The following is a 27,367-nucleotide window of genomic DNA, read 5'->3' as shown; positions in this document are numbered from 1 at the left end:
AAAATTTTTCTAATTCAAAAATCGAAAATCGGGCTTCGAGGTCTGGTGGCCAGCCCCTTTGTGCTTCCGTATAAAAAATTCCAGGTCCCTGCGTGCGATAGATTTGGCTGGAGAGCTCGGTCAGACAGACAGACAGACACATTACACTTGCTTTTATTATTATAGATAAACTTAAATTTCGAAAGGAAGAATCAAAAACGTTTCATGAAAAAGGGATAATAATAAATATATACAAAATTCTATTAACATTGAGGAGCTAAAATTTTGATACCTAATTTTTTAAAAACTACCTATGCGAATTTTACAAAACTTGGCAATCTGGCATAATTTGAGTCATAGAATCGAAATATGTAAAAAAGAAATTGATATGTTGTTTCAGAAAAAGTTCGATTTTGTGTCAAAATACCTATGTTAGAATAATGCTATATATAAATCTTATATATATCCTAATTCGCGCTTTCGAGACACAATTTTGAATTTCGTCAATCGGCCCGGTAGGGCGCAAGATATAGAACTGTCGCATTTCTTTTTTTCTTTGCGCAGTGTACCTAGAGGCATCAAACTCTGAATAATATAGTCTTCCACGCGAACATGGGCACTTGGAAGCATTCAGTTTTATTTGTGAGACGGCTTAAAAAAGCTTTTTTTTTTTTTTTGTCTTTTTATTATTAATGTTTTATGAGTTAAATTTATTTATTAAATGTAACCTTCTTTTCACATACCTCGCAGAAAATTCATTTCAGCAGCAAAGTTATAAAATATTAAAAAACAACCTATCTTTAAACATTCCAACTGACAGTCTCGCTCGCTGGAGTATCGAATAAATGTTTTATTGCCACTGTTTGTTCTCAAACAGTTGGGTTTGTTATTAAAAATTTATTAAAGTTGTACCAAATTTGAAACAAAGTGTTAAAAAATGTATAACGTCATTGCATGAAAATACTAAATATTTTTACTTAGATAGATCATGAATTAACTCGGCGGAAGTCGCACTAACAAAAGTTATTAGAGTGGGCACGTGGGGTATCACATACCCCAATATTCAAAATACGATAAAAATATTTTTATTTAGATTTAAAGCTGTTTTTCTTGTTATCGTGTATTATAAATACGTGAAGAATAATAAATGGGTTTCAAAAAGTTAATTTCCAAAATAATGTTAGAGTTAAAATTAAGATAAATGAAAATAATAAAAAATAAACATCATGCCTTTCGTTCCATCTCTGATACACAATGCTTATTTTATTTCTTCACACTTGTAATGTAACCTTCTTTTCACATAAATGTAAAATACATTCAAACGAAATACATTCATGTGTTCTTGGCACAGAATGTTTTCACATTTTAAACATTCCATGCACGTTCTTCTGTCCTTGGCGCGAGGGCAAAAAATTTATCACATCTTTCATATAGTTGTTTCGAATTTCATGTATTCGTTTTAATTCTTCGTCGAAACTTCTGCTTTTGTTTTGCATACAGTACGTTAGTTTCTTGGTAAAGTATTAATCTCTGATTCTTTGTTCAATACTTTTTTTCATTAATTGTAATGCTAAGTCCTTCAAAAACAGACTTCTGTTTCTGGTTAGTGGATTAGCAGTTGAATGTAATATAATTCAAGTATTTATTACAGCAACATTCAGTGCGGGAAAGAAAATTACAATTGGCTACCTCCTTGTTATTCTAGCAATTGAATAATTGGCTGACATTTCATCCGCCATATCCACTGCTCCTTTAGTCATATTATAAAAACATATAATTCCTGACCTTTTTTTTTTCTCCAATAGTATCATCTATAGTATGATCGTTATATAATGTTGAAAGCATAAGAACAGTTTTTCCTTTTTTACGAACATCAAGAATTAATGTTTTATCTTTTTCGAAACCAAAACAGTGTAGAAAATATTCCTAGTTTCATCTTTAGTTTCCGAAATGCAGTCTTCGTCGCTTTCAAATATTTCTAATAAATCTCAAAGGCGTTGCATCTCCAATTCATAGAGAGTCATTCTTTTTATCATAATGCAGTAAGAAATTTTTAAGAATTTAATATCAAGTACTTTAAAATCACTTGCGAGTAGAAATATTTACTGTTACACTCTAGAAATAAATTTCTGAACTAAATAGTCAGTGAAAAAAAAAAAAAAACACTTACGCGAACAGGCGCGTGGGGTGTGTCATAGCCCAGTTCCAACAAATACCGATAAATCTTTTTCTGAAACACGCAGGCAATGAAAAAGCGGTTCTGAACGTCAACCACAACTAGAAACTCAGCTACTGAAAGCAGCACAGATTTCAGTTTCACAAGTTAGGAATATTCCACTTTTATGTAGGGTTGGGGTATGACACACCCCAGGCGCTTTCCCGCGGATTAAATTCACTTTTAGTATTTAAATAAATCCAAATTAAAATTAAGAAAAGAGTATTCTTAAAAACTGCATATCTTTTATTTTGACGAATGGCAACAGATGCGAATAAAAAAATGAAAGGACGCATTTATGATTCGACGCAAAATCCCATTTTGAGACTTGGAGTGATCAAGTTAAATGCGAAATATTCTAATCAAGGATTAGTATAAAGTATCATGTAATATATTTTATTTATTGCGTTGGAAGTATACTGTATTACATAAATAAATCACTGAATGGAATCTACTCGATACATTTTTAGTTTAATTTTACGAAATATGGACTTAATTCTATAAATTATAAAATGTAGATTTCTCAAAATTATATGAAACACATTTCAAATAACATAGTTTATTTAAAATCTTTTGTACATATTTCACAATCAACATGGTTACAATGGTTGCCATTTCAATAGCAACAAACAACATAAGCACCGTGAGTAGACAAAAAAAGAAAAAAAGAACTTCGACTTCATTCTTCTTTTTAAGCTCCGAATGTAGCTGGTTGAGAATAACCTGCAAACAAGATACATAACTTAATTAAAACTTTGTTATTCTGTAGTAATTACTGAAGTACGTCAGGTATTGTTTTTAATAAAAGGAATATTTTCAAAACCTAAATAGAGTATAGAAGATGAATTATAGTTTACCATATATTAGTACTTTAATTAATTAAATATGTATAACTTTTATAATAAAATCATACGTTTTATGTCATTAAATTTAAAAGGGGATTTTTTTTAACTGTCTATAAGAAATAACCTATTTTATCCGTCTGATTATAAGACAGAGAACCTTTAAGACGACTATACATCACTAATCCTTTGAAGGCCAACCCGCTCGAGACGCCCTTTTATTCAAACGACAGCAACCGCCCTAAAGCGCAGAGATTGCAGTGTTGTTTTTGTCCTTTCCGTTACCGCTTTTCCTAAAAGGCTAATGGAAGATTCTTTGTTAGGAAGTAGAAAGGATGCCATTTGAAATCTTCACACCTCTTTGTGCGTTAATGACTAGGAGGAGAGGAAAACAGATCGGAAGGTTAATGGATGGGGCTATGCGTTTCGGTATTTAAAGCATACAGGTTCGGTTTTCTAAAGGGCCGATCTCACTGGGAGTTAATTGAGCTAACGGAAACAACTAAAGTAGCCGATCCATCTTCTAAACCAGTCTTTTCCCATAGGGCAGCATGTTGAAAAATCTGAACTGCAGGCATAGCGGAGCTAGTCGACACATGGAACTGACTGTTAGCTCACATTAACCCCAGCGTAAATGGCCCATTCGGTTTAAAGCAGATTTAAAAGGAAAGAAAAGGTCACTATGAGATAGATATATTCACATTAGATGTACTGTATTCAAGGAGAAAAGTGATCTAAAAATACTTTCAAAATGTTTTTATACACATATATTTGTATACACACACACACACATATATGTATAGTATATATGAGGTCGTATAACACATCACATAAAATGCAGAATGTTTCTATAGAGGATATAAAGAAGGAGAGGGGCATATAAAGAAGTCTCATATTCAAGCGAATAACGTACTTAATAAGATAAAGCTAAAGAACACACGATTCCTGCGTAGGAAATGTTTTCTGTTTCTCAAAACCAAACAAAAATGAATAATTTTAAGACAGCTTTTGAGTCAATTTAAATCAAAACAACTTTGTAGACTTATAAAATAGCTTTCGAAAAAGGCATTTACAATTTTGGCTTTTGTTTAGCAAATCATGTTTGTTATGTCCGTTTAGAAAATTTAATTAAAAGGTTTGTCAGAAATTTACGCAATTTATCAAATTTAGATGGTTTTAAAGGTTTAAAAGCTTGTATATTTCACAAAAGTCAAATTTAGGAAAGCATAAAACACATTTCCTTTAAATGCTAGCAATGAAAATTTAAAGCATTTATTAATATTTATGAGCACAAAAATACATTAATGCATTTCTTAAATAATACATGACATTTGACATTCTGGCCTTTTTACACTTCATTAATGATTATTAGATTTTTTACCAAATGCTGATATATGTTATACCAATTATTATTACTACTTAACATTAACAATCATATTTTATACATTTCAAATTGCACTTGATTTTATCAGCCGCTAAGATAATGCCTCTCATAAGTACAGAAATTAATATTCTTTACGTAGCTTTGTAATATATTTATTCAGCGGCGAGCTAACTCGCAACTTCATTATAAATAATTTATGCACCTTTCGACAAATTGAAAAACGCCTGACCTGCTGGATAATCAGGGTCTGTATTCTTCTTCACGCAAGAATTGCGTGTTCGCCTGTCCATCGTTTGTTTTCTTCATACTGGTTGACTTCGAAAGTTTTCCCTACAGAAATAGAAGAAAAGAAAAATGGCGCAATTATATAATTGGATATATTTTCTGTTAAATTGAACTAAATTTGTCAGAAAATATAGAGCAAAACAGTGATTAAAACATTAATTTATTGCATAGTAATGACGGTTATATTCATAATTAGAAATAAATAGATAAATACAGTAAAGAGGTAGATACAGACTTTTAAGTTTGCTACTTACTTAAAGCAGAAATGTAGCATTTAATAATATGATTTTATTCATTCAGAAGCAAATGAAAATTCATTAAAATGTGCAATCACAAGAAATAAAAATCTGGTGTGGACAGCACATGAATTCCTTGTATGGCTTATAAAATTATGCACATTTTTGGCTGAATTGTATTTAAGCTTATTTCCTCGAATTTCATTAGAGACACATTTCTCATTCAATTAATTCAGTTCTCATTTCGCGGCAAGGCAAAAATGCATAAAAACTCAAAATATTTTCATTAAAAATTCTAAAATACAGAAAAACATAAAACACCAAATAGAGTTAAAAACTGTTAAATAACAATTTTTGCAATTAAAATTGGAGTTTCTATGAGCAACAATTCGGTCAGTGAGCAAGAAGACAGATTTTCGGAGGCGCAAAACTGAAAGTTTACTTTTTGTCCCACACGGCAAAAAGACATTGAAGGTGCAGAAACGTACTTAATTTATGTTAAAAGTTTCAAATGTAAAGGCTTAACTCGCCTCTTAAACTTTAAAGTTATCGATAATTCTACAACTATTGCATGCAGATTGCATGCAATAGTTGAAGAATTAGCAATTTTTCATGTCGAAGGAGGAGACTCCTGCAGCTACTGCTGCGTCTTCCTGCTCCTGCGATGTGCTGCTGCTTGCATGTCTGTTGTTTGAATCCCTAGCCGGGACTCGAACCAAGGACCTCTCGAATACGCGCCGAGTATGCTGACAATTAAGTCATGAAGGCATGCTAAGAAAGCGGGAGAAATAACTTATACGGCTACTCAGTCTTGAGTTATGCGAGATACATATATACGTACACATGTCAAGGAAAAAAAATCTCATCTGAATCTATTTTAAATCCATTTTAAAATTCTTTTTCGAAAAAACAATCTTTTATTCTGACATTGCATACAGAAATCCTTCAAAAACATCGTTCAAACGGTTTCAAGAACAGTTGAAATGCATATTTTCTTTGAAATATGATACCCGAAATTTTTCGCGATTAGAATAATTCCTTTACTTCGCACAAGGATGTAAAAAACATAATGTATGTACAGGAGAATAAAAATAAGAATACACGTCAGATTAGCATAAATTGAAGAGATTTTGCATATCTAGGAAAGTCTAAATAAAAAGGCAGTATCATAAAAAAACAAAAGAAAAACATAAAATATCTCCAGGATTCCAAATCTAAAAATGAGAAGGAATATGAGAAGAAAAAAAAATTAAACTAAAAATAAACGTAATGAATGGCTATGAAAGCATACATTTATCTCACCAGTAAGAGGCATATATGTACTATTCCACTACGGGAAAAAATTTCTTTTTGAAAACATAAAAAGCCAAAGTTAATTCATTAGTTGCGGGTCAACTGACGAGTCCACAAAGGAGTTTTCGTATTTTACATACAACCATATTATCTAAAAACATCAGCTGTTTTAATAAATCCTATGTGTGTTAATGGACGTAAACCTATCACTTTAAAATACCACATTAAGCAATAGAAGTTTTAAGATTTAGCATTTTATTTTTGAAAATTATTGTTTAATATTCATGCATAAATACTCCTATGTACAACATCCGATACTGTACTGTCTGTGTACAATATTAAATATTTCTTGCACATAACATGTGAGACATATCGGTACTGTAGAAATATATCGTAAAAGTATATATGAATACAAAATTTGACATTTCACACGTCCAGAATAAGCTAACACATTCGTTTCTTAAATAATCCGCTTTTAAAATAAAGTCTTATAATTTATATTACTTCTTCGGCCAATGTTCCAAAAAGGAGATTTCATAGCGATTAAGGTCACAAAAACCTAAACAAATTGAAGAACATAAACGAAGAGCAGAGTAAATATAACATAAACACTACAAACAACTTTCCTGATAAAAGGTAAATATCGTAAATACTACAAATATCTCTCCATAATAATAATTTCACGATCCTTGCAGAATGTCGTTTCATTCTTGGCTGCAGTAATGTCATCCATTCTGAAAAATAATAATAACCAAAACAAAACAAAAAACAAAAAAACAAAAACGAAACAAAAAAAGAGACGGCTTTCCTTACTGAATGGAATACGCTTGTTAGTTATTGCAGCTGTATAGCAATATTCCACTAACGAAACACTTAATAAAATATAATTCTAATTTTGTTTTAAATCCAAAAGTTCTAATCAGTGTATTTCAGCAGCAGTTTTATCTATCATATCTCTTTAAAGATTCTGCTTTATAACATAAAGCTCTATAAAGTAACATAATTAGAATTAAGCAATTAGGAAATTTAAGAGGGAGTTTCGCGTGATTACACCAGAGCTAAAGTGAGAGCTTTTTTCTTGATAGACAAAATATTCTGAATTAAAATCTAAAACATGAAATTTGAAACTACTTTCAGTTACTCCAGAAAGTAAACACATTAATTCTTTTCAAGAAAAATCCTTTGAAATTAGTTTTAACACTTAAGCTGCTTTACGCGAGCTTATATTCGTTCTCAATTACAACAGCCGTAATAAAGACGCCAGACAAGGCTTGTTCTTAATGGACTCTCTGTCTCTAAACCTATTAAAAGAGTTTCTTTTTTTTTTTTTGTTTGAATTTCTTTCTTCGAAAAATGGTGATCAGCACTGAAAATGTACTAAAATGCAGATTTCGTGTCTTTTTACGAAGAACTTCATTTCATCAGTATTAATTTAACATTAGTAGAAGGTTATATTTTCCGTTATAAGTGATATATATATATATATATTGTAATCAATATTTTACCCATCTAAATTTTGTCTTCCTTTGATGCAATATTATCTGCCATTTTGAAAGAGGGCTTATTTGGTTGCTAATTTAATTTCAGGAAGTAAAGAAACAAAATACTTTGCAATGATTATTTCTTATAATCAAAAAGCGACAAGATATTAATTTTTTCCAGGAGCTTTAGGCAGATTAAATCTTAGTTTAAAATAAATTAAGGAATTAAAAGTTTGAAAAAGCTTCTTTTTTTTTTTTTTTTTTTTTTTCCCTCAAATTTTATATTGAGAAAACAACACCACAACGAACGACTGCAGAAGAAAAGAATATTAAATGCGAATTAATAAATATTCAAAATCATACTGTAGAGTCATTAGGGTTTTTCGATGCTGGAGGAGTGAAAAATAAGCAATGCCCTCGCCGTTACTCGAACCTGGACCTCTCGAATACGCGCCGAGTGTGCTACCGTTACGTCACGAAGGCATGCAGAAAGGAGTGTTAAATAGCTTAAGTTCACGCCGGGAAATAATGTTATGAATCTTACTTCACGGCACCAATGTTATATCTTAAATTCCTATATTGTTAAATGTTAAATATGAAACTACTTGCCGTTAAAGGGAGTGATCGTATAGTGAAACGTGTACAGCATTTTTGCGTTGTGAAAAAAATGCATTCCGGGACCGCGCCGTGAGAGGATCGAAAACATAAAACATATACAAGATATAAAGGAAAAGTTCATATTAAATATATAAAAAAAACATACTGTAAGAGGTTCCAGATTAAATATCAGTTTATTCAATTACAACACAATAAGAAAAATCTTAACCTCATCTGAGAGTCTGTTCATTTAAATTCATAAAAAAACTTAAGGTTTGTCTGGTGATTTAAAAGAACGGAAAGGGAAACAATTTAAGGCCTGAGAGTTAAATTTTAGATTCGACGTTGTTTTTTTTTACTGCTAAGGACGTTTTTGAAAAAACTTGCCTAGGGTTCAAACACACCAAAAAAAAATACAACTTAGCTTGAGGGGACATCTTGAAGCGGAGGACTCTTATCTTATCAAGGGTTGATGTCGGCCGGGCTCATCTTGACACAGGTTCTAAAAATGTAGACTCCACTTCACTACTGTAGAACAGAAACAGGAGCACTGCTGCCCAGGGCGGCTATCCGCTTGGTCCTGAAAGTCCTATGTCCACATGCAGGTAACTCGTTCAAATTTCGCCTCTTTACCAGCACGCCGCAAGGAAGAGGGTTTTCAGGCTCAGGTCAGAAACGTTTTTTTTCTAGGCCATTTCAGCTCGCCTGTTCTTACTCATCCCAAGAGCAAGCTTCACGAGTAACGACCCAAGTAAATTCCACCCACCAGTCAGTAAGGGAGAGAGTCCAACTCCAATTTTCTTCAAGCCAGTTTTCAAGAGCAACGTCCACAAGACCAGCAACCCGAAAGTCAGCGAATCCAAGCGTGAGTGCCTAAGCGAGTCCAAGAGTAAGTGTGTAAGAGAGTCTCGCCTCTTAACCAAAACGCGGCCGGGGAGCATATTTGCCGCTCCCCGCCGGAAAACACCTCTCGGAGTCACTTACATTTTGTCCAGCAAGCCCAAAAATCAGCGAGTCAGCCCGAGAGTCAGCCAAAAGTAAGTGTCTCCAACTCAAATTTCCTTCTTGTCCTTCACCAAACGGGCTCCCACTATGGCTTCACTTATCGCCCCCTTAATTATGGCAAAATCTTCGTTTTCAACTCCAGAATGCGGAAATAAGGGTGATCGCGCATGCGCGCCCTTCTTCACTTAGCCAACAACCGGACCCTCAATCGCCAAAACCTGAATGACTTACATTGAAAGACAAGTAGCACCTTTGACCTTTCCGTCACGTACTTTCCTCTCTTAAGGTCAACTAACAATGAAAATTCTTTCTCGAACATTCTAAAGCGCGCGAAATCATGACTTGGCGAAAATTGCCTCCCTTTCCCTGCTTCTTTCACAATGAATAAAAGTTTGTACAAGATTTACAAATAGAGGAAAATAAATAATACTCTTTTAAACTAAATAATATTCCCAGAAGCATCTGTCTTTCCCCAAAAATTAAAGCCTTAAATTAAATAATTCAGAATCAAAATAAAATTTAAATTTCCATAAATCATAAAATCATTCACCTAATTTTTTTATAACGCTATCAGATAATTTCTCTACATAACAGGAGGGAGAACATATATACTCCCCCTTTTAGAGGGCGACTGGGAATTAGGGGACCCAATAATGATACTAACCTGTATATGCATCAGAATACCTTGTAAATGCATGGCAAATCACCCCAAAGAGCTTGCTTCTTTAAAAGCTACACAGAACCATCGAAGAAGTCTCGTGGTCACACAACTCTCGTCTGCCTTCATCAAAGACCGCGAAGACGCTTTGATGCTTTATGTGTGTATAAAGGATTTCTGCTACATCCGCAATACTTTGCTGTAGCTTGAACTAATTCACAATGGGCTTCGTGATGAATTTTACATGAAAAAACTCGGAATTAGTAAACATAGCATTTTTGCCTTTGTGGCTCAGAAAAGAATGGCTTGAGCTTGGAAAACTCGAGAAAGTTCGAAAAAGAAGCAAAGTTCATCTTATCTGACCTTTGAATGTGACGTCATCTGTTAATAGCTATGAGAAGTCTGAAAACTACAATGCAATTGCTGAATCTGGAGAGAGGTCACGGGTTTTCTCTTCCCCAATCATTTTCATGGGAAAAGAAATTCACACTAATAACAAGTCTTTTTCTAAAACGCTCATCAAATTCAACACGTACCGTAAATTTTGAAGTGGACAGCTAGCATCTTTGAAAAGTTTAGAAGTGTCTAAAATTTTTGAGAGAATTTTCGTAAGTCCGAAATTGTGAAAAACGTTAACAAATAAATTTTGGGCCGAAATCTTTCTCCGCTAGCTCCGGATGACGTCATCAGGATTTTATTTTCCGAATAGCTTTGATTTAGAAGCCATGAAGGAATTTACATCAGAGTTAGATTTGAGCAACTCTCGAATTTCTTGCTTCTGTTAAGGGTATGAAATGCACATTTGGTCAAGGTGACTAAATGATCGGATTGCATTTAATGCATGTTGGTTTGGAGCCTTTCGGGAGTTTTGAGGTGCAGGAAAAATGTTCTTGAGCATATTACAATTGTTACAACCTAGCTGTCCACGCCCCTATCGCCGACATCTTAAGCAGATATTTGGTACTTTTACATCGTTATTAACAACAATCTTCATCAAACCGTGTAATCTGGATTAATTAAGAACATTTCTGTCAGAGATGCTGTATATCAAATACTTAATTAAGGCTGATATAAATTTTTCCCTACCAAAAGTATGAATGGACACGTTTAATTTATTTCATAATAACAATGAAAGAAATGTCTTTTGAACAGACTAAAAAAACCGTTATATTTATTGAAAAAACAATGCCCGAAAAAGCAAAGAATGCTAATTTACTATGTTATATATACATACCCATTAAGTCTTTGCGTTAATCCTGAGCAACGAATGGACTAAAGATAACGCAGTGCAGATATATTACAGGGAAAGTGTGATGTACGATGCGGCAGAGTGGACAAAAAAGGGGCAAAGCAAATCTTTGCAGATGGGATATGTTTAATTAAAATTTATGAATTTGAAGACCTATCACCAGTTGGTTCCAATTGAGATTAATCTCGTAGTTTTGTTTAATGTTTTATATTTTACACACGCATATACATATACGTTAGAAATCTCAAAATAAGTTGCATTTACAATAAATTATACCAAGTATGACTTTTTATGCTGCATACGCTCATGGAATAAACAGCGTTAATAATAAACAAATTTACATATATTGCCTTCACACATATATCTAGAAACATATGTCGCGCTTTCACGCACAGCTGCTTAATGGAATATGTAACATGAATTATCATCAATATTATGCATAATTAAGACGGCAATATTCTTTTGTAAAATAAAATCTACGTTATCAGTTTCGGTTAAGATGAATTTTTCTTTGCTTTTATGTAATTACCTTCCTTCCCGTTTATTTATTGTTAAGGAAATAAGCTCTTGTAGAAGGCAATATTTTGTGGTATTTAATTTCGACACAAATTAGTTCCTACTTGAAAGCCAGCGGCACCAGACGAATAATTTACCTCCAGTTTGCCACCACGAGGAGTAAAATGAGAGCAATATAAATGCAAGGCAGATACTCACACAGCCTATCACATTCTGTTTCGGACTCCCTGGCTTCGTCTCGAATAATTCTGTCATCAGGAGAATGGAGTGTGTACAATAGGTCTTCGTTATCCGAAGCAGTGCTGGAATCCCTTCAAAGAGAAATTAAAGACAATGTATATCGTTAGTTTGAGACTTAGTCGTTAGACCGTGCAAAGTTAAAATGAGGCATTATGCAGCAGTCATAAACACATACAAAAGAGAACTGCACTCCTAGTTACTTTAAAAAGAATAATTTTACTGCATGGAAAGACTCAAAAGAGTTTCTTTGCATGGTTGAGCTTAATTATCTGCCTCTTTGCGAATGAAATTTGCAGAAATATGTATTGGGTGGGCTTTAGAAACCCATAATACATTATAAATTTCAGATTCACGATTTATTTTGAATTATATAATAATTATTTTAAAGTTTAGAATAAGTTTAGAATAATAATAATAAATTTAAATAATAATAATAATATAATAGGTCATAAATATAATGTCATTATATTTATGACCAGTATGAATACAGTAAATTCATTTTTGGTTATGTGCATTTAGTATAAACGTACGTGTAGGAGTCCACGTCGGCGGGACACCAGAATTTCACCATTTGTCGTACAGGTATAGTCCTGTTGCACTAACTATGCAGTTCCTTTCCAGTTTTAAGGATGAAGACCACTGAGGATACATTTAATATACAGCAAGAATTATACTTACGATATGTTAAATTTATTGATCACTCTCTCACTACATGGAATTTTATTTTAGCACCGAAAAAACATATTATTGCGGTTTATGGCTTCTTGGATTTGGATTAATTGATGGTAATACTTGATGAAGAAACAAAACACAATTTATTCGCCAGTATTACACTGGACAATTACGTCCTGTGTACAGTCGCCAGTATTACACTGGGCAATTACATGTTTACAGTCGTCGAAAAACTCCGATAAACACGCTAAAAATTCAACAGCCTTCAAATTATCAGGCTGTAATGGTGAAAACAGCTCCACGGTAAAGCAGTAAAGTACAGTTCCCGACTCGGTCGATCACCCTCATGCTGATCTTTGAACTCAAGACACTACTAATCTACTACTAAATTCAAGATGCTCCTCTGTCCGCGTGCAGGCAAGGTATATATAGCTTTATCCTACCTTCGAGAATATTCCCGAGGAAAACCGCCAAGAATGCGTTCTAGAAGGTTCTCGCTCTGTTTACGGCATATTGCCAATTTTGTCGCCAAATGGGGGTTTCGCGCCAAATATGGCAAGTTTGCATCTTCCTGCCACTTTCTGGAAACCCTAGCCCCGGTTTGAAGGAAGTTACCTTACAGCAGCTGGTCATTTCGCAACAAAATGTTGTTATAAAGGATTGCCAGAGACAGGGGGTAGTATTTAAAAACATTTCTTGTTTTACTGTATTTAATAAATTTCCATTGCTTGTTGCTATTTTGCAACAACTTACATTCAGTGATAACTCTTGTCTTATTGCTACCGCTTTTACAGCAGGAAATACAAACAAGAAAAAGGATGTACAAATCAGGTTTTTGCACTTAATAGGGAAGTTCTTTGACTAGTATCTCATCTGACGGATCTCCTGTTATAAGAAAAGAATGTTTCACCTATTTTATGTGAATTATTATAATGACGACTTATTATAATAAAAGCTAAATTAAATTTCTGTGTAGACAGTCAGCCGAATTATCACTCCATCTTAAATCTCCCGTTAAAATAACATTGATTTCAGAAATGTTTTTAAAATAAACCTTTTCTCTGAGTTGATGTCAATTAGTAGAGTTAGAACTCAGCTCGTATCGTACTAGAAGTCGCGGGTTGTAGGATAAAAAGAACACAAAGGTTAAAGAAACTTAAGCAATTAAAGTATATATTTACAAGGCAAACTCCTACTAAATCCTGAAGTATTAGATCATTGGTCCTACTAAGTTATAAAAATTTGGACCATTAGTTCTACTAAATCCTAGAGCTTTGGATTCCTCGAGTCATGTGAGCAATTAAGGTTAAAACCGGTTCAGATAAAATCTAGAAGCTGGGCAAAAGTAAAAGCAGTTCGGAGACAGTAAGCGGTCATTGTCGAAAGCTCTCATCAATTTCAAGAATTCTGCTTGTATATATGTTAATTAAACTAGTAGGTAAAAATATTAGGACGAAAAAAGAAGTGATACTAGAAATAAAAAATCAGATGATGAATAAATAAACAGAAAACCCTACAGCTTCATCTTTTTCTTCTTCCATAATACATCTCATATTTCTTTCTTTATTTATTTAATTTGATGCATTTATTAATTTTCTATGTATATATTTTGTGCGGACGGTTGTGAATACCTGAAACACCAATGTTTCATTTGGGATTCCTGAACTTGACATTCTGGCCCAATTTTCTAATGGACCGGCAGAATCCGATTTACTTACCTTTTAGAATAACAGCATTCACTTGAGAAACAAAGAGATTTACTGTACCATTGTTTGATTTTGTGAGTTTCTTGCTACTGTCATAAGTCTCGTCATTATTCTCACTTTTCATCATTAGGAAGTCATACTTAAAAATTGAGGCAGTTCCACTAACTGATCCTGTTTTTCCATAGTAAAATGATTTTTACTTCTCATTTGATTATGTAAAACTAGCGTGAAATGTTCAGTCAACCGATTTATACAGGTGTAGCTCCGGCCCTGCTAGAATGCACGATGTTGCTAAATATTAATACAGAATTTTATGTACCCAGCCAGTTGGTCATGGATAAAATTATCACTTTTCTATTTCTATCAAACATATGTAACACTAAAATGATTTCTAAAATATCAAAAATCATGTTTTCTGTAAAGTGTATTACGAGTATAATGGTATGTTTGGGGCGTACGGGTTCGTAATGGATTGAATGAACACAGAACCGATAGTAGCGTGATAAAATGTATTTTCCCAAAAGAAGCAATTTACTGTTATAGAACTTTCCAGAAAAGCACTTGTACAGCTCTTCTGAGTATCATAGAGCATAATCAGTGGTTACGGTTTAAACTGCTAAGAAAGTTGACCACAAGGCAATGCAAAGAACATCTAAAAGGCGAAGCTCCTACGGAGATCTCTCAGTACTCCGAACTCCCGCTTAATTAATAACTCAGAACTAATATTCTCTCCAGGCTAATATAGTTTTCCCTCTGCAGCCAAGAAATCTCTAGTACCTTCCACTTCTCGAAATTACTGGAAAGCATATGATGTTACAGTTACATAAACAGGACCACGGTTCCAGTTACATAAAGGGATCAGTTACATTTATTCTATCACAATAATAATTACAGATATACAGGGATCGAACCAAAATGTCGCCAAATGGTCAATAAATTTGGCTGATTTTGGCGATTTCTGCCAAATTTGGTGACAAAAATTAGTTACCAAAACCATCGGCAGTTTAGCGAGATAGTGAAATAGACTTGCCCCTGTAAGCTTATGTTTCCGGCAGAATTTCGTCTCTGTCAAGTATTTTATATTACATATTACACAAAAATACTACAGTTTCACATATAATTGCACTAAAATTATTTACATATATAAAAAAATTCGTTAACAGTATATAATTTGATAACACTCGCTGCCATGCCATGAGCTATATTTCTATACAAATAAAACATATGGGCATAAAGTCTAGGGATGAATGTAACTAAGAGCTACATTTAGAGAACCCGTATGAACTTTAACTAAATGCGTGGTGTTTTCAATTAGAACCAAGATTTAACCTGATTCCATTTAGCCTGGAAAAGGGCATCCAAATTTATGTTGAGAAATAGCATTGCCACGCAGTGTGGGGTTAAGATTCCGCCATAACTGCAGCATCATAAGGTCTAGTAATCTTTGAATTGCAACTTTTGATTAGCTTCGCCTAATAGCATTCAAACATAAAAGTACTTTTACCCACTAATCATGTAACTACTAGCTTACGAGTTGAAGCTCATAAATATCCAGTTTTCTAAATACATCACTTTATTTTTTTTTTCTGGTCCAAATTCTGTACGTCGTAAAACTGAAGTATTACTGCATTCCACCTATAATACTATTTCGAGGTTATAAGCATCTATGTTCATTCATAAATTAACGCGGATTTTGAAACTCATAAAATCACATTGTTTTTAAAGTTTCCAAAATAAGTTAAAAATAAGTGCTGATGCCTGGATTTAAACAATATTTTAAGGCCTGGTCACCATCTAACGCGCAATAAGGAGTTATTCAGAAAGAAATACTAATAGCAAAAAAACTCATTTGAAAAAAAGTCGTAATGTTTTTAAAATTACCTGTTACCAGTTATCTGTTATTATCTATTATCCGATTAACTATGAAATCTTATTCGCTTCTGAATAAATAGTTAAGCATCCAAAAGTATTAGCTACATTCAGAAAAATACACTACATTTAATACCAAATTCTTTAGATCCAGTAGTAAAAGATCCAGTGGTAAAAATAATAAACTTATTAATATGTTCGGTAATCAGGATCTAATAATTGCGAAATTTTAAATCTCCAATCAATATCAAGCAATGATAATTTCTTAAATAATGTTTATTATAATGTTGTTTATTATAATAATTATGCTTGTAAGTTTAATGAAATCATCTCCTTAACAAGCTCTAAAAGTCTGCAATTAAAAGTCTAATATTTTATACAAAACCTTCAGTTATTTTTTAATATATATATATAGTTCATTTATACAGAATTTACATATATATAGATATATGTAATAAAACTGCGTTATTATTGTATAAGATTAAATAAGATTGTATTATTGTATAAGATGACTTTGTAGAGGAAAGTGGCAACGGATTGGCGAAGGTTCTCTGCATCATAACTTCAAGACTTTGCTTCGTAATTAGAACGATGGATACATAAACCAAAAAGCTTGCAGACACGGCTTAAATTCCATAAATAATTTTATTTCTGGATAATGCGCACTGTGGGGGCGCTATTCACCCCCTCCCAATTTCATACAGATTACATCTTAATAACGAAAATTCGAAAAGTAAACTCTGCGGCAAAGCGACACAAGCGTCTGGAAGCAGAAGGGAAGACAGAAGAGGGAGAGTTGTGACGCAAATAAGCCGTTATACCGGATTCCATTTCAGATCACATGGCAGTTCATTGTTTCAGACTTCATTGGCAAGTGCTCAATACAGATTAGATGACGGATCTTTTTCGTTTAGTTAGAAAATTTATTGCTCTGTTATTTTTAGAATGACGACAGGAGCTAAAGGGCTATTAATTTAATATTTGAATTAATAGCCCTTATATTTTACATATATATATATATAAATCTGATGTTGACACCACATGACTTTCTTGCACGCCTATTAAAATATACACATTTTTTGCAGCAATTCATTAAAATTTTATTCCTCGTATTATTCTAAACTAGTTAACCGATCTCTTAAGGAAAGTTGAAAATGATATCAAATCTTGCAAATTTCGAAATTAAATATGTCGCTCAATTTTTGTCGTATTGAAGTCGTAATTCTTGCATTTTTATTTTTTAGTAAAGACATTCGCAAATATAAGGATAGGAATAGGCAGACCCCATTTAAAATTAGATTTCATTACTTATATAATTTTTTTTAAATTTGAAATTCCCAAACTGTCAATATTTTCGTCATTTAAAACGTTTCTGTAACCGAAGGTATGTCTATAACTCACGATTGCGGAAACAAAGGCCTGGTAAAGACTCTTACGCCGGATAAGGACGTGGGTATATATATGTATATAATTACCGATTTCAATAAAAACGGGATGTGCACAACTAGATGTAATACCAGTTTACACGTACAAAATTTGAACATTCACTACTATTCATTTTTCAGTTATGCGAGATACATATGTATACACAAAGGTATAGACGATATGAAAAATTCCATTTTGAATCCATATTAAATATATTTTGGAAAAAAAATGTTGTTTATTCTGTCCGTACGTGTATAGACGTCACGCAGAATAATAGTCAAAATGGATTCGAGAACGGTCAAAATGGACATTTCTGTTGAAATATGATATCTGAAATTTTTCGCAATTGCAATACTTCCTTTATTTGGTACAAGGAAGTACAAAACGTAACATACTTCGATACATCAATCTTTAACTCAAAACCATTGATACTAAAATATGCTGAATTCGTTACTTTTCACTTTTAGATATTATTATAATTAAAATCCATACCCATCTCCAGACTCTCTCCAAGATCTGGAACTATCCACTTTCATTCTGTTACGATCCGGTACTTCATAAATGGGATGTTCACGATGAGATCTTATTTCGACGCCTAGAAAAATAAATCTTTCTTAAAATCGTGTTTATTATACAATGCAAACTGAGTTATAAAAGACTCTCTTTGTTAACTGAAAAGTAAATACAGAAATAGTATTAAATCAAAATGCAATGATAATATTTGCATGGAATTATAAAGCGCCCTATATTATTTAGTTGCTATTTTTGTACCACAGAATCTAATTTTATCATATTTGGAAGCATAATTATTTTCCCTTTAACTGGTGTTTATTAATGCCTGAAATATTATATAAAAATAAATGAATGCCTGAGTTTATACAGAAAATTGATTGAAATGAAAGTGTATTTAAAAGAGTCAAGAAATTAGAAATTCATTTATAAGAAATAAGAAAAAATACTAAATGATACTTTTAATGAGCCATTTTTCAATAAATTTAAAATTATGCCTAAACAAACAAAATTGAATGAGTAAAGATAAATAAATCTGAATATTCACTAAAATGACAAGTATATATAAGTAATGTTTAGCGAAGTGAATATTTTAGTACATGTATATGTGTACATTTTTGTACACTGCGGGGGGGGGAAGTGGTTGGGACAGTTCCATATCTCCCGTTCTACTGGGCCGATGTCTCCAAAAGCGCGACTTAGGATATATATATATATCACATTATTCTAACATAGGTATTTTGACAAGAAATCGGACCTTCTCTGAAATGATATGCCATTATTTGATTTTTAAGACACAATAACACGCCGAATAAATACTAATTCAGAAGTCAAACAACAAAAATCAGCGTTAATTTACAAAATTTTCACAGGACTAGTTTCGATGGTTTTACCGAACCATCATCTTCAGCTGCAAAACCGCAAATGAATAAGATAGGAAATAATGTTTAGATAAGATAAGAAAGCCTGGACAAGAATAAGCAAGTGGCGCCATCTGTTGGCGAAACCAGAACTAAAACATAATTTCTCTAAAAGCCGAAGGCAAATTTGGATTGGAATTAGGATCGTTAACTAGAACATAGCTATTGACAGGGGCTTTTCACCCAACATTATTAATCAAGCAGTTAAAAAATTCTCATCTCAACACACTAAAAGCCACACTCTTATTTTAGGAGATTATAAAAATTCTGTTGTCATTCCCTTCTTTCCATCAATTAGCTATAAAGTTGCACATATTTTGCAGAAATTTAACTTTCGGGTTGTTTACTCTCCCATCAATAAAATTCCGAGTTCCATACTCAAGGACCCCATTCCGGATATGAATTCCTGGGGTATTTATAGGATTTCTTGCCAGTGTGGTTTAATTTACATTGGCCAAACTAAGAGAGCCTTAAAATTTCGCGTCAAGGAACATGAGGCATATGTTAGAAAAAAGGAAACACAGAAGTCTTCTGTTGCTCAACATTGTTGGTCCGAAAATCACACTTTCAATTTTTCTGCTGTCAAAATTATTCAAAAAACATCTTCCATTGGAGAACTGGATTTTCTAGAGGCATTTCACATTCATAAAAATCTTTCTGTTCTAGTTAACGATCCTAATTCCAATCCAAATTTGCCTTCGGCTTTTAGAGAAATTATGTTTTAGTTCTGGTTTCGCCAACAGATGGCGCCACTTGCTTATTCTTGTCCAGGCTTTCTTATCTTATCTAAACATTATTTCCTATCTTGTTCATTTGCGGTTTTGCAGCTGAAGATGATGGTTCGGTAAAACCATCGAAACTAGTCCTGTGAAAATTTTGTAAATTAACGCTGATTTTTGTTGTTTGACTTCTGAATTAGTATCTCTATTTTTATTAAACTTACTTGATTATTCCTTTCATATTTCAAAATTTAGGTTCATTCCAAATAAAATTCGCCCATTTTTTATGATTTAATTTTAAGATTTGTGTTTTTAAATAATTTTATAACTTTTTCGAAAAACAATTTGTATTATAACCTATAAATGTTTTACCATCATCTTAAAGTAGATGTATTTCTAAGCATGCCCACAAAGCTTAGTGTTTTTTATTCAAAATTTCCTAAGATATAAGTGAATTTACATATTCGCATGTTTTGAAATTTGGTATATTTGTAATAAGCAATAATAACGCCAAACGTGGTTTACGCACTTTGTTAAAATTATTTGAAAGTACGAATGATGACCGTTTTCCCACTCGTGTACAATGAAAAACAGAAAAGGAGAAAAGGTTGACATAAATTAAGAAGTTCGGCAAGTGAATTATTCTCGGCGCAAACTGGAAAAAAATGCGCCAAGATAATTTTTTGATTTCTGACCAAAAGTTACAAAATTTAATATTCAGGCATTATGTGTCATAGAATCGAAATACGGAAAAAGAATTGGTATGTTATTTCAGAAAATGTCCAATTTTGTTTCAAAATACCTTTGTTAGAATAATGCTGTATATAAATCTAAGACATATCCTAAGTCGCGCTTTCGTGAAATGGAAGCCCAAGTTAAATTTCGACTATCGGTCCAGTAGAACCCCAGATAAAGAACTGTTCCATTTTTTTTTTCTGTACAAGGTATGCATCATTTGAAACGAAGCTGAAGAATACACCTTAAGTATTTATTTACTATTTAGCACAAATTCATTTTTATATAAAATAATTTCATTTTATATGTGCATCAGCTTAGGAATAAATAAAAATGAAAGACTGGTATGAATTTTAATTAGCTTGAAACATCATTTGGAAATAAAATTCCGTAAACAATAGCACACTTGAAATAATGACTTCCCATTTCTCCTCCAACATACTGCACCATACTTCAACGAATACATTCAAACCATCGACAATGGAAAAGACTGGAGCATTTGAAGTGCTCGTTATTTGTCTAAAGGTTTAAAGTTATTATATACGCGACTCTCATAAAAATTTTTTTACGCTAAGAAACGTACTTTCAGATACTATATTTATTCACGAAAACCCTTTTTCTCTTCAAAACAGATATTTTACTTATTTGTATGCATTCTTATATTTTTCCAATTCCAGACAATAATACAGTATTGAATGTTTACCTGCATGACGGTAGCCAGGAAAGTATATTGTAGGGGATTCATAGATACAGTCACTTTTTTCCACCTGAAAGAAAATACGGTTGATAAAAATAAAGCTGAGTTCTTTCTAGTTTAAAGGTAAACGGAAATTTTTGTTCCATTCTCTATGTACACATGAAGTATTCCATTATTTGAGAAGAATGTATTTTCTCTAACTCTTAAAATAATTATAAATTGTATAGAATATCATTCTAAAAATACACAAATAACATGAGAATCATTTTATAAAACATTAATTGCTTTGAAGTGCCTTTATTTAAATTGGTTTGAACAATGGAAACCATTTCTAAACATAAATACGTAGTGATATTTCATAAAATTAAATAAGGTGAAATCCTATATCTTTAACATTTTGGAGGGAGGAAGAGATATCATATACCTGCAAATCTCATTAGAATGATAATTAAGAATAATAAATATGAAGATGATATTTCAAATTTTTATTGCAGGCTTTAGATTAAGTTTTACTTCTACTGCGCTAAAATATTTCAAGCAGTTCAATTAGCAGAAATCATAATGATTAAATGTGATATTCTATTTTCTGTTTCTTCACGTGTAAAATACTGCATTTTAATCGTAAATGAAAATAGATCAAATATTTAATCTCAGAAACTAAATGATGTTGTAAGAGAGAGTTTTAGCTTGATTATAAAATCTTCATAGTTTCTAAGCATAAAGTATGTTGTAAAAATTTAAACTTTCTTCTGGCTTTCATTAATATTAGGAATCTAAGATAAAATTAGTTTCTAAATTTTGTAATTTTTTGTCATACATGTGAATAATAAAATTACTAGCGGAAAAAAATGGCAAAGCATATTATTTGAGTATAACTTAATAAAGAACATGAACAACACAATTCTAATTTTGAAGTACAAATTAATGCTAAACAAACAGGTTAATACATTAAATATTTATAGCTAAAAAATTAAATAGCTAAAAACGGAAATTACACTGAAAATATCTTTAGTATAAAGGAATGTTATAATAAGATATCTTTTTTAAAACTGCTTGGAAAGTTCTGGCATTTTCAGAACTTAAAAAAAAATCTCTTCACCAAGATTGCTTCTAAATATCTGCTGTAAGAACATATAAAGGAAGAGTATAGAATAAAACAAAAGTGCATTCTGGTTATACGCATTCATTAAGCATGAGGTCAGATTTGCCTTTGAGTCCGAGGTTGTCTGTTTTGATCCAAGTGCAGTGCGCCTATGTCCAGATTAGCATAGCCACCAGTGAATGTATTGTAAGAGAAAAAGCTGAGTTGATTTTTACAATGCAAGGCATCGATTCGAGCTCTTCTGTGAAGTCCACATCAACGTTAAATCGATTCCTTACAAGATAGTGCTGTCGCCCAGACGGTATAGTGGTTAGGGGAGCCTGCTACGTTACTTTACCCGGGTTCGAATCCCTGAGAAGTCATGGATGTTTGTAAATGTGTAGTGTCGGTGCGTAATGGCGGCACTCCAAACACGCTGCGAGATGAAAGTCCTCTCGTGTGGATTGGTGGAAGGAGAGAGAAGTGGGTGATCCACGTATCTCCTCGTGTGCTCTCCCTCAAAATTGGGGAGGGGAAATAGAAGTCCAACCTCTCTTCGGAGTAGGTTCTGGCAACCATCGTTTCACGTAATATGGATAAGACAACAAGATATTGATACAGTGTAAAAAACAACACATTCATGTAAAATTGTGAACGAACTTGCAAGAAATTCAAGGTTACCCGATGCCACTGCTATTGAATATCTGCGCAGATTTAGATTTTGTAGCAACCTTCAGCAATGAAGCAATTTATTTGTCGACATAACGCGGAAGCATCCATTCTTCGCTGCTTTGCCATTGTATCGCCACTTAAAACAGTTTCCGGAGGGGATGAAGAACAGTATTTCTAGGAAGAGCTTGCGACATCATATGAGAAAGAACGCTCCAAAGCTCATGTGAAAATAGATGGTGGAGAAAGAACCGCAGAGGCTTTAATCAAATGTCCAACTACATAAAATGATGTTATATTCAACAGGTCTGAGTTCATAGGACGTAATTATTTAACAGTTTTTCCAGCCGAACAGCTACATCATAGCAGTTACATATATATGCACCTGCGTCAAAATATTATTGGCTTCCTACAATTTTGTGGACCGATGCAGCCTGTGTTTACAATTATCGTTTTATTTTTCTCATAAGAAAGAGCCCATCTGTTCAGTCTGCTTCTATACGGGGATCTTCCTGAATGGAAAAGAAAGTTCTCAAAATGGGAGTTTGGATTTCACATCCCCAACAACTTTTGTTTATTCAGTAAAAACCAGGAAAGATAAGGCGGTAAACTGTTTTTTGATAGCTGGGAATGAAAAGACACAATACCAGTTTGAAATCTGATCAATAGAGAAGTTCAGATTTTATTTGGCGTCAGATTAGAATAAAAATTCTGAATATATTTTGAGGAAAAGAAGGGGATCTATGATAATTTTCTTCAAAATGCATTAAAGCCTTTTATTTGAAGTTAGTTTTAGATTAAAAATGAATTTAAATTGAACTTCCAAACTTATTTTTATAAGATACTTAGGCCCCCTCTAAACTCAAAAGATTCCTATTCCAAAGCAGAAGTTATTCTTTGTATGAAGTTCTGATTACGCACTGGAACTAGAATAAGAACTTAGTAACTTAAGTTTGATAATGAGATTCATTTAATCATTTTTAATAAATCCGCTTTGTTTGAGGCTTTAGCAGAAGTTACTCAGTTTTAAACGTTTCCCACATTTGGCGAAAATATATTAAAAGCTACAAGAGTTATATGAAATAGGGAAAACGTACAAGAGCTATCTGTTTAAGTACATAAAATCATGAAAGGAAAGCAACTGGTTACAAAAAAAAAAAAAAAAAAAGGCAACTTTATAAAATTTATCTTGTTTTATCTTATCTTTATCTTCAAAATTTTAACGAAAGCATTGCTTTGTATACGTAAATAAATATTTTAAGTCATTATTTTGAAAATTATTTGGGTAAACTTTTATAATCATTACTTCAAATAACTCCACCTTTGAAGAACCCAGCATTTTTCTACATTATTTGGAATGAACTTATTGACATTGAGACAACATTGTCATAATATGGAGTATGAAGCTAAATAAAATTTTCTCGATTCCTAAAAAAGCTTTTTCAGTTCATATATTTTTGTATGATTGACAGAGTTAACTATGAACTAAAAGAAAAGAAAAGCTTCCGCATCTGAAACGTAATTTCTATTTAACAAATTCTGAAATTCCTTCTAACACCAAATTAAGTACACTATATCACTGTATCATTGAAAAGCAAAATTTTTAACATTTGTATAATATTGACAATAAAGAAGCAAGATCAGAACATACTTATAGAATTATATCATTTACCGAACTTATAGAATTACACCATTTATGGAATTTATAGAATATATCATCTATAGAATTATATCATTTAAAGAATATATGGTATATATTATTTATAGAATTATATCATTTATATAACTGATATAATCCATCATTTGCAGAATCATAACATTTATAGAATTTATGGAATTAGCCCAAAGGGGCAATTTGCCTTGAAGCGGTATAAATTTCGTTTAGCCATTTTGCGTTGTTTCACAATAAACGGCTTTTAATTTTTAAAATTGTTGCCACTAAGTATTAGAGCGAATCCTGCATGAATGTATGCATATTTCTCGCTCTGTGAAAAATCAACGGTACCTAGAGACATGAAATTATGAATAACGTAATCCTCCACTGAATATAGGCATCCGGAAGCTCAAATTTGGAATTTGGTTTCTTATCAATTTCATATTTTGTAAAACTTTAACGAATTTTGGATTATGAAACTCAACGATTTCAAAGCAAGCAATGGCAACACTGTACGAAAAAAAAATTATTTCCAGCGCGCGAGACTGTGTATCGGAATTCTAAAGATACGCTCTTTTTTAATTATTTTTGATATGGCTGTTGAATTGAATTTTATAGTTTAAGTGCAAAGAACACGATATTTAATAAATAAAAGTAACTCACCAAACGCTCAGATAACTCCTCTTTGGGCGTAATAAAATATGAAAGCTTTCAGATTTTTTTAGTATCTTTTGAATTATATGTTTTTTAAATAGAATTATATCATTTATAGAATTATATCATCATAGTTCAAATAGTTCTTTAGTCAAAATTATGTGAATGAATTTCTGAAGCCTTACATCTATTCACATTCTAAACCGGGAAAATTAATGTTTTATATTTCAAAGTTATATATATCATAGTAAAGTGAACATATCGTCAGTTGTTATTTATTAGAAAATCCCATATTAATATTTGTATACATCTCATTAAAACGAAAGTAACCTGTGTCAGTAATAATCATAAAATCTCGCTTAAAAGAAAATCCTTTTTCTCTGAGCAAAAAGGGGTTTAATAATTAAATATCTATTATTTCCTATATCAGATAGACTCCAAACGTGAAGCATATATGGCTAATATATCCACATTATCAATAAGAGATTTTTTAATATAGAATTTAAGTAGATATTACTTTAAATCAGGGTGTCTTAAACTTTTTTCAGTCACGACCCCCTTTTATAACTGAGATTTTTTCACGACCTCCAGCGGACCCCATTATATTTATAAAACTTTTCCAGAACCCCTTAAGTATTGCGCGAATCCGACACACGCGTGAGTGAAACTGTCAAATTTTTCACTTGCACTGTAATATACTATTGCAGTTTTAGGTCATTAACTTTAATTTCTAATTTCAAGACATAGAACAATGCGAAAATTTTAAATAAGTGACAGACGAAATGACAGCGTCACGTGCAAAGCAAGGAAAATGAACGTTTATACTATAAAAAGAATGCGTCGAAACGTTTTCGTTTTTTTCTTTGTCTATATTGTCTTATCTTTATATATTTTCAGATATACTGTGTAAAAATATTTGTTAATTGTCAAATTATTATAATAAGTTAAAGAAATATTAAAACTGCTAAAATTTTTGACGACCCCCTGCTACAGGTCCCGCGACCCCCAAAGGGGTCGCGACCCACAGTTTAAAATACCCTGCTTTAAATTAACAGACATTTTCTAAGGATATATGTACACATGAAGAAATAAAGTTAAATTGGAAAATGTTTTAAGAATTTTGCAATCTTTCTTCGCCGCATAAATGAATGGATTATTACATCATTACCATACGTGATCGAAAGTTAAATTAGGCAATCTTCAGGATAATTACATTTCAGGGATTGAGAAATTTGTTAAAATGGTTTATTCAATTAAATATACATTAAGAATTCTTTCTGTTCTTAAACCTTTGAACAAGAGAGATTTCAGGTACTTAAGATATTCTAAGCCCATTTTCATGTTTTGTAAAAATTGGAAATGTGAAGCTAACCTCAAAAATGTTCCTGTTGCCTGGAATGGAGACTTGGTATCAAACAGAGCCAAAGATTTCCTTGCGCAATAATTCTTTCTAGATTACTCAACACGCTCCCGCGAGGGCCACTATAAATTAGTCCGTTTCAAGTCACCTAGATGCTCAATAATTCACGAATTCCTTCGTGGATAGGTTGGGTAATTACCAACAGAAATCTGTCGCTCGTTTCCACAATGAGAGGCAAATCCCTCCGGTATTATGTGTGTCGTACTCCTCCGACGTTAAGATAAATATTGCATCACTTTGCTGATTAAGTTTAATGGAGTACGCCGACAAATTTCCACTCATATTTTTTCGTTTTTGCCTCTTTCCTGCTTCTGACAGCATTGATTTTTGGAAGATATCGATCGCAGTGTTGTTTATTGTCATTTATCTATGCTATAAATTAGTGTCCCCTTTTTGTACTACAACTTTGATTTTATCGAAATTACGCTAATGAGGTTCTTTTTGTCCGATGCGGCACAAAAGCAGAGTTCGTTTATTGAAGTTGGTGACAAGCATAGCATCGTTATTATCAACATCGATTGGCAGATTAAAATGTCAAGTCGGTTGTAGTAATCAATCATATTAATAGGAGAAATTGGGAGGGAATGTTTAAAAAGCAGTAAAATTTATTAGATTATCATGCAAGGAACACTTTTATAAATTACTCTTCTGTCTTA

At 32.5% G+C, this 27,367-nt stretch overlaps 1 protein-coding gene across 2 annotated transcripts in view; it reads right to left on the bottom strand.

The window, feature by feature from the left end:
• Window positions 1–2,743: 2,743 nt before the first annotated feature.
• The window catches only part of LOC118197677 (cell adhesion molecule Dscam1-like), a 952,054-nt gene continuing 927,430 nt past the window's right edge, over window positions 2,744–27,367 (bottom strand). Inside the window, exons 23-27 of one of the 2 annotated variants that reach the window (XR_015042957.1) lie at window positions 21,240–21,303; window positions 18,145–18,247; window positions 11,939–12,051; window positions 4,623–4,750; window positions 2,744–2,917 (exon numbers count right to left, since the gene is read on the bottom strand). Coding sequence is in view for 1 of the 2 variants with exons in the window: in XM_085823340.1 (XP_085679466.1) it covers window positions 4,680–4,750; window positions 11,939–12,051; window positions 18,145–18,247; window positions 21,240–21,303 (351 nt within the window). In the remaining variant the exon portion in view is untranslated. The remainder of the gene's footprint in view (window positions 2,918–4,622; window positions 4,751–11,938; window positions 12,052–18,144; window positions 18,248–21,239; window positions 21,304–27,367) is intronic. The other variant, XM_085823340.1, reaches the window with a different exon arrangement.

The sequence above is a fragment of the Stegodyphus dumicola genome, chromosome 9, assembly GCF_044657685.1.
Source record: "Stegodyphus dumicola isolate Sdum_Otavi_A_Nest chromosome 9, ASM4465768v1".
NCBI lineage: Eukaryota > Metazoa > Arthropoda > Arachnida > Araneae > Eresidae > Stegodyphus > Stegodyphus dumicola.
The sequence above is the reverse complement of the archived record's forward strand: the minus strand, read 5'-3'. Positions and strand labels throughout refer to the sequence as shown.